This window comes from Macrobrachium nipponense, chromosome 15 (genome assembly GCF_015104395.2).
Source record: "Macrobrachium nipponense isolate FS-2020 chromosome 15, ASM1510439v2, whole genome shotgun sequence".
In the NCBI taxonomy this organism is placed as follows: Eukaryota; Metazoa; Arthropoda; class Malacostraca; order Decapoda; family Palaemonidae; genus Macrobrachium; species Macrobrachium nipponense.
The window spans coordinates 3,349,457-3,358,636 of NC_087208.1; the positions used below are offsets into that span (position 1 = coordinate 3,349,457).

The following is a 9,180-nucleotide window of genomic DNA, read 5'->3' on the forward strand; positions in this document are numbered from 1 at the left end:
AACAATTTGTAAAATATGAAATTTGACTTCCATATCACCAAAGATTCAGCAAGAAACTTTCCACCACATACAGCCATTCCTAAACCATACCTTATCTTTCAACGAGCATACTTCTTTGCGTAGATCTTCAACAATCTTCACATACTGAGATACATGATGATCAACATTCATCAGGTTTTTCTTCAACTGTAATAAAAACATTAAATTGTAGTTTGCAAGCTGAACCAAAAAAAGAAAATTCATAAAAAACAGTAACATTAAAGGTTAAATTCTAAGGCAATTTGTATTTTTCCCAACATGCAAACCTATGCTTTCATAAATGGAATACTCATTCTTAGTGTGGTTCGAATGTCCCCGATTGATAAAAACCCTACAGGAGAGATCAGGACTATGTGGTACTAGGGTAAAACTATACCTAAAGTGTACGTTCGTGTTTGGAAAAATACACATTAATTTAGAATTAGCTATTTTTTCCAACACGAATACAAACTAGGCCTTAATATACCAAATTTGTAACTAATTTGTATTTTTCATAACTAACAAACCTGAGGTCTTAACATTAGGATTTACTAGCGCCAAGCTAGAAACCGGTAGAATTAAAATTACTCTTGTGAGATCCAGGAGAGAGAGAGAGAGAGAGAGAGAGAGAGAGAGAGAGAGAGAGAGAGAGAGAGAGAGAGAGAGGATGCAAAAACTAAAAGCAATGCACACTATGCTAATGCCGAAGGACTTGTGGGGGCCACTACCGATGATAAACGTGTGAAGGGCATGCAAACCCTGTAGATAAAAACAAAGCACGGTGAAAACAGGACATCATTGTCTGCAAAAGTGGATATGGCAGCAAGCACAATGGAAAGGTCAGGTACAGCCCAGGTTGCTGGCAACTGTCAGCCAAACCATCATTTTTTTTTTTTTTTAAGGCTGAATTCAGACGGCTGATGCATGCTTAGCATGAGTACTCCATATATGAAAGTATTAGTTTGTATTAATGTTGTAACAAATAAGTTTGAGTAATAAAACTTATAACACTTACTGTAGTTTTTATAGTCTTTGCTCGATTAGCATAACGTAACGTATTGAAAGTGTCTTCAAAAGACATTGATGATGGAGAGATGGCTGCTATCATGACACTACGGCAGTTCCCGCCCAAAGAATCTTTCAATAGTCTCGTTAACTTGCTATCACGGTATGGAACATGCCGTAGTCCATCAGCTAAGGCATTAATGCAGTTTCCTGTAAATATTCCAAGGTTTCTGAAATTAAGAACCCATATATCTTTTTTACATGGATTAAAAATCTAGAGAATCTGAGTAGCTAAGTTATCATTCTACCCTGTGTTATAAGCATTACTTACACAAACTTCCCATTAAAAGAAAGGAGAAATGAGAGAAAGAAATAGACTTCCACAAAGAGTGCTATAACAACTTGATATTTACCAAGTGCTAAGAGGGACTTGTTAATATTTGCACCTTCCCGAAATCTTGCTCCTTTAAAGCCTGTTGCAGCACCCCTTTCTGAACCTGCCAAATCAATCATTGACAATTTTGCGATACACACATTGCTCTTCAGATTAGCTGTTTTGTCTTGCTGGCGAACAAAAATCTGTAAAAATTAAAAAAATTAATAAAATAAAAATGCACAAATATTTTTCCATAACACACTAAAAAAATCCCTATAACTTAAATCCTTTGGCCTATTCTTCATTAAAATACAATCATAATCATTATTATTACTAATCTGATCAGGCCTGGGACAAATAGTTGATCTCAGTAAATGTACTGAAAACTTCAAATAAAAAAATTACAAATTACTGAATGAAATAAAAATGCTGACTTTTTTCAATTTAATATATATATATGATATTTGTTGGTTGTAAACTGAACAGTAAAATACATAGCAAATATTATAGTAGTTTATATTTTTCCTGACATAAAAACCCAAGTTAGTTACATAAGAGCTTTAGCTTGCAAGTGAGCTGGAACAGCCATTTAATTTTCAGACAAGGTTGTTAACTACCAACAGTAAGGGGACACCCACCCTCTCTTGGTCTGCACTTCAATTTGGCTTTCGTTCCTGGTACCAGAATGAGGGGCAGCTAAGGTGGGACATAAAAGTAAAAGAACTAAGATTTGTATGTTAGGAAAAATTAAGAATTCTTAAAATTTTGTATTTGTTCCTTTACATAGACTTACCCAATGGAGGGTGGAGTTGGGTAAATCTCTAAACTAACTGGTAATTCTTCCCACACAAGAATACTTCCCTGATCTAGTGCAGCCAAGGAACAAATCCCGCACCCCTAGCTTGTTGAACCTATCGGATGTTGCAACTGTTAAGACTTCTGGCTTGGATGAACCCAATAGTGTCTGACAAAATAAAGCTGTTATTCCCCTTATCTGGAGAGAAGGGGGCCATGCATTTAACAATCTATAAAAATATGAAAACTAGGTAGCTGCTGTCATAAACTCACCAGCACGAGTTGCCTGTCCAGCACGTAAAAGCTTGCCAACTCCCCTCTGCCCTATGAGAGACAAAGGTAAGAGAGACCACTCGCTCCCACAAATTTTCTCTCACATACCAAACACCTTAGGCAAGATACTAAATGTCCCCTTCGGAGGGCCAGATGAGCTACACAACAGGTTGGGCAGCCACCACAGGCCCAAAGGTAAACATTTCAAAGGATTTTTGGGCAAAGTCCTGAAGGTACAACGATGTGAATGTACTTTGGTAGGACCACACCCCTGCTCTTCATACATGTTGAACTGACAAGTTCTTCCGGATTGCGAGGGATGGGACAATGCCTCCAACCTCGAAAGCTCTTACCTCGACTGCACCCAGTCTGCCTTGTCACAGAGTACTCCCACTTGATCGTGTCACAAATACAGAAAGAGATTGTGTTGATTGAGCCAATACTAACAAAGAAGCATTGACACTTAGGCCTGAGATAAGAGTTCTCTTGGGGTAGTATTGCAGCATCCTAACTGGACCAAGTTTCATTTCGTTTTTATCATAACCTACAAAGTTCTCGAGAGAGAAGATCGAAAAGGACTCAAAATTTGGCATCCGGGACCAGCCAATTCAGTCTGCTACATATTTCAGGACAAACTAATGTGACAGATCCCCATCACCTCAACTGCTTAACATTAAAGAAAGGCCAAGAAGCTCACATACTCTCTTCACTGAAGCCAGGGCAGGCAAGAAAACTTTGACAGGTCCCTGTCTGATGACTTAACGGCTAGTACATTGTATGAGACAGGCCCTTCAAAACATGAGTATCAAGTTCCACTCAGGAGACCCAAGTTCCTTGGGTGGGCAATACTGTTCGAAGCTTCTTAAAAAGCATAGAGATCTCACACAAGGACGACAGATCTACCCCTTCAACCAAAGGACCTGGCCAAGGGCAGCTCAAAACTGAGCTCCTCCTCTCGGTGAAGACAGACGAGAAATTTCACCACTACCTGCTGAAATGAAGCTCTGACCAGAGACCGTCTTATCAACGACACCAACTATAGAAGAGGGCTAATTTCCCCTAGTATGCAGCCGCTGAGGATTTTCACAGGTATCCAAACATCTCCACTGTGCATAGGAAAAAATTCTCTTGCTCACAGGACAGACTGGATAGCAGCACTTCCGTTGCCTGGTGTTACCTCTCAACGTGTGACTGGCATATCAGGTTGCAGGTTGTGCCATAGAGGAATCTCTCTCAGTACCCTAGATAGCCAAGTTAGCCAGTCCAGATATCACTAAGTGTGACCACTTGGGAACCACCAGAGTCAGACTGAGATTTGGGGTGATCATGACCTGCTGATCCTCCGACAATTAGAGAATGAAGGGAAGGTGCATGCCTCTAGGTTGTCCCATCAGTGCTGGAACACATCCTTCATTGCTGCCCATGGGTTTGGTATGATTAAGCGTAACTGGTAACTTTTGGTTGCACTGGGTTGCAAACAGATCTGTGATTGGAAGACCTCTCCACAATGTCTTGGTATTGGGACCATTCCATCCTTATCACTTGACTGGTGACTGAGATTGTCCACCACCCCCACCAGAATATACCTGGCTGACAGCTATACCAAGTGCACTACCTTGAACCTACACCACAGCCAACTTGTGTAGCTGGAAGTAAACTAGCACTCCCTGCTTGTTAACATATGCCACCACTGTGGTGTTTCGCTCATCAATATCACAGTGCTCCCTTAATAGGTTCTGAAACTCTTGAGGGATAAAGAAGCTTGCAAAAGTTCCCGGACATTGATGTGGAGCATCTGTATTCGATTCCCACATGCCCAAAACTAACAACTCTTCCATGTATGCCCACTATCCCTCAGTTGATGCATCTGAAAACAGATGCATCTCAGGAAGGGAAGCCAGATCTTTTCATACCTCTTCTGAGAGAGAAATTGAAAAGAAGGGGGGGGGGGGGTCCTTTTCCAGGGCCCAAAGAGTGGTTGAGACCCAGAAACAAAGAGCCCTGTTTGAATTTTAGCCTAGCCTAACCCCTTTATTTCTTTACACAAATGAATAATCTACCCACCTGTACGCTTTCTCCAACTCCAGTATACTCCAGAAATCACCTTAGAACAACAGCACCACAAGACTTACGACCCAAAAAACTCCTACCAGACAGAGAGCTCTCCCATACCAACCACACACCACCAACACGTGCTTTCTACTCCACCGTGTTATTGTTTACATCCTGCCAACGCCGACGCCATCTTGTCTATGACGTCACAACACAACTTAAATACATCAACAGACTCCTTCTAGAATCTACCACATGCTGTCCATATATAGGACACCCACCATATTTCAACAATGCATAAAATACCCATAACAATTATACAATATATAATCACCCTGAACTGGAACAACAACCACAACTCGTCCGAGGGTAAAGCAGAGGGGCTTGTGAGAAGATCAATGGATGGGAATTTGAAAATATGCATCCCTTAAGTCCACCAAAAACATTAAGTCACCCTTCCTGATGAAATGAAGTACTGCACGCACCCTTCCCATCTTCAACCAAGCTAGCAAATGCACCGGTCCAAGGAAAGAGGTTGATAACCGGTCTCCAGCTGTCTGTCACCTCCTCTAGGAACAGATGACTGTAAAGTCCTGGAGACAAATCCTGAGCATCGCATCAACCTGTTTGGTCAGCAGTGAGCTCTCCAAGGGAATATATTTCCTTTGGTGAGCTCAAGGCAAAGGAAGCATCTTGCTAAAGCAGCTAGAATGAAGAGAATCCCTAGATATTATAATGCTGTACCGTACAAATGATCTCCAAAAAATGCCTGTGCAACTTGGAGGTGTCAGAGTCCTGGGACAAAGGACCCTCATGCCCTTCAGGTCCTAGGCCTCCCAAGTCGCCCCCTCCACAGGAGAGAGACGCACACCAGAGGCCCCTGGAGATCTCTAAACCATTCCAAGTTTATGACCTGTCAGGTCTAAGGATTGACCCAGGAATGTACGTTTTCTTAGATGAGCTGGGATTGGATCAAGAGAGGTCCTGGTCCCAAACCTTAAACCTACCCGGCTCCCAGAAAACACAGAAGAGGTGGAAGGAGCAGGTGAGGGGTTGCAAGCACCCTTACCCAGCCTGTCAAAAGACCCAAGACCCACATCACAGCAGGTGAGTGAGGATATGGGCAGTCGTCAACCTGTAGTGAAGAGATCCGACCAGGTCGAGAGGAGCAATCCCTTTCACACGAATCTAAGTGGGGGCTGTCCCACAAGTGAGCTCCAGCCTTCTTAAAAGGTGGGGCCACCCTCCCGGGATCCCTGGGCCACTCTCTTTAAAGTGCAGAAGAGGGGGTAAAGGAACATCTGCACGCTTTCTGCTTGCCTCTTGCTGGGCCATGCTGCCAGGAGACCCCATGTCCGTATGCCAGGAGCCCTTCCAGCCTGGGTAGGCGAGCTACCGAGACCGATAGAGGTACCAGTGCACAGCAGGGATGTGAGGCAACCTCGCTGTCCTTGTTTGCTAGTTTTGGAAGGAGAGATGATAGCACTTAACAAAAAAGACAAAGACAATAACTTCTTTCTCTCTTTCACCTTCCTCCTCTTGCAGTGTGTCTTTAGACTGTGTCGGCAGTATCCGAAGATGTGGCAGGTCGCCCTTGAGCCAATGGATAACATAACAGTATAAGTTGCCAATGTTACAGATGAAGCAATAACAGGAATGCCTTGCACAGCTTTCAAGTGATCAAGGAGACCAGACACACTCGGCTCTCCCAAAAGTCTTAAGGAGGGCCTGAGCTCCTTTATCCCCTCAGGCCCCACAGCACCTGCAAAGGTTGGGTAAGGTGAGGCAGTCTCCCTAAGCCTAAAGAACTCCAAAGCAAAACTGCAGGAGGAACTAGGCTTGTCATATTCCCTCCCCAACTTTCCCATCACACTACTGATGCAGCAGCAAGAGTTGAAAGGAAAACGGATCCCTTAGGAATAGTAACAGAAGGTGGAAGTTTGGCTGGGGGTATAAAGAAACCAGAGAATCTTTGGCGTCACCAGCAGTTTGCACTCCACTAACACCATAGAAACTTTTTCTCTCTCTTCTTCTACCTGGAAATTTCACCCACTGTTCACAAGGAAAGAGCCAGCACTGAACAAGGGCTTCATTGATCAGTCATGCCTACAGTGCGACACACAAGGAATGAGAATCTACCTTAACAGACAGAGGAGAGGAACAGTTTAGAAGGCCTGTCCTTCCCTGGGCAATGCCAAAGGGGTAGCGGTTCTCTCCAAAGAGGGTATCTTGTCTGAAAGTTAAAACAGCCATTCCAGCTCACATTCATAAGCTAAATTCTATGTAAAGAACAAGAATGTATTTGTGTAGCAACAAAAATATGGTCGTTCTTCATAGTCTTCTTTATTATTATTATTATTATTTATTGAGTAGTTATATCAGTCAAATACGTAAAAAAGAATCAAATATACAGCTGCCCTGAACATTTGTCATTAATAAAATCAAATTATCTAATTTATACCAACTGAAAGTACTCTGAATAAAAATCAATGCATTACTGTGTACAACATCTAAAAATAGGGACAAGAAGAAATGCAGAACTCGGCCCTTTCATAAAAACAAACTTACTTGAAAGACAGCATGAGACCTTGAGGACTCTGCATTGGCGTCTGTGGGATGTTGGGATCGGTTCTGATTCCCAAATTCTAGCATTTTCAATATATCATCAGCATCACTTGGTTTGTGAAGCGAGAGGCCAGGAACTAAAACCTGGGTTCCATTTTCCTGCACATTTAAGGGTTTACCTAATCGTAGTAAATCTCGTACAGTCTCATTATAAACCTGTAAGATAAAATAAAAAAAAATAAAATACCAGAATCAGCAATTTTACAACTGAAAATCCAATTATATAGTCCACTTTTTATGCATCAATAAAGGAATTACAAACCTCTAAATATGAGACGCCAACTTCACAAATCTTTTCTTCTTTCAGCTCATCAATGCGACGGTACAGCTCCATAAGGGTGAGGAAGGTAATCCCTGGGCATTCTGGCTTCCCAAGCATAGTGAATGTCTTCCCAGCACCAGTTGCACCATACGCAAATACTGTACTAACACAAGAAGAAATATAAGAGCTGGATGAAGTTACATTCACTCTCTATTAATTGCCTTATATATATGCTACTAGAACTCAACACTTTTCATAATTCAAGCTATACTCACTATAAGCCTTTGGGCTAGTGTTTATTATAAAATGACTCTTTCTAAGGAATGCAATCCATGTGTGTGTACCACTTCTTTCTCTCTCTCATAAAGGACACAGTTCTGTGAGTGCGCTTATCTACAGCCTACCATGGTTTTATGACCATTAATGTATTTTCATTCAGCAACTTTATCAGTTGTCACCATATTGTATTATCAAACAGAAGATAAAAATCTGCATGAAATTACTTCACTTTTCTACATAAATATAAAACAGGTATACAAAAGCAAACCAACATACCTTAAAACTCGCAAACCAGCCACTTCCCAATTTGTTCATGTCATACTTTAGAGAGAGAGAGAGAGAGAGAGAGAGAGAGAGAGAGAGAGAGAGAGAGAGGAGAGAGAGAGAGAGAGAGAGAGACCTTGTACAATCCACCACATATGGCATTTCTCCAACAACTGTTCAAAGCAATTTCACTTACGAAAAGCTACTGGAATTAATGTGTGCATATGAACATACCCTATGCATAAATGATAAAATAATATAGTGAAGGAATACAAATTACAAACAAAATAGTGAAATGTGTGTGCACATGTATGTACCCTACTCCAACTATTGCATTTTTCTTTGGTTTAAAAAAATGAAAAATTACAAAATACAGCAAAAATATCAACAAGAATAGTGAACACATATAAACAAACAAAACAGTAAAGGTGTGTGTGTTACTGTGCATAGACTTAGATGCAAGCATACCTCAGTTATTGTTCACTCTTTATCTCCAAACAGGTCCTTCCCTCCCATGGCACACATCCATCCAACTCCCCTTCTCATCTTGGAAACTTCTAGGCTCCCCCCACCCCCCAACACACACACTCAAATCGCGTAACACTGAGGTATTACCTTTCAAGAGGGCAAGTACTGTCTGCCTCCCTCTCTCTCACACATGACATCTTTTCCTAAATTTGCTTATATATATATATATATATATATATATTATATATATATATATATATATATATAATATATATATATATATATATATATATATATATATATATATATATACCCAGGGGTCACTGTTGCTTTTAGTTCTTATGTCATTATAATTGTAATGTTGTAAGGAAAAGTGCAAAATAGAAAAAAAAACAATTACAATCCAAAAACGGTAATGCATCTTCATTCCAAGTAAATTTATGCAAATATTTTACAACAAAAATACTCAATATTTGTAACTGATTTCAGTTCTTATCCATTATGATACTGACCTGTAACAAACAAAACAAACAAACAAACAAACAAACACACACACATAAAACAAACAAACAAACAAACAAACAAACACACACCACTAAAACTTGGTAAAATTTACAATGGTCTTCTAAAAGAGGACCCAACAAGGGGTTGTAAATAGTCATTTTCAACTTCTCATGGAAGGTAGGGACAATTTCTTAGAACTTTTTTTTCTAACGCCTTGTACATTTGCTTCCTTTCCATTGATGCACTTTTTTCTTAAATT

At 40.6% G+C, this 9,180-nt stretch overlaps 1 protein-coding gene across 2 annotated transcripts in view; it reads right to left on the reverse strand.

Annotated features, from left to right (window-relative positions):
* The window catches only part of LOC135226971 (kinesin-like protein KIF18A), a 118,576-nt gene that overhangs the window by 31,872 nt on the left and 77,524 nt on the right, over window positions 1-9,180 (reverse strand). Inside the window, exons 4-8 of one of the 2 annotated variants that reach the window (XM_064266674.1) lie at window positions 7,407-7,564; window positions 7,088-7,300; window positions 1,437-1,602; window positions 1,034-1,233; window positions 91-186 (exon numbers count right to left, since the gene is read on the reverse strand). In XM_064266674.1, coding sequence (XP_064122744.1) covers window positions 91-186; window positions 1,034-1,233; window positions 1,437-1,602; window positions 7,088-7,300; window positions 7,407-7,564 — 833 coding nt within the window. Of the gene's footprint in view, window positions 1-90; window positions 187-1,033; window positions 1,234-1,436; window positions 1,603-7,087; window positions 7,301-7,406; window positions 7,570-9,180 lie in introns of both variants that reach the window. The other variant, XM_064266675.1, reaches the window with a different exon arrangement.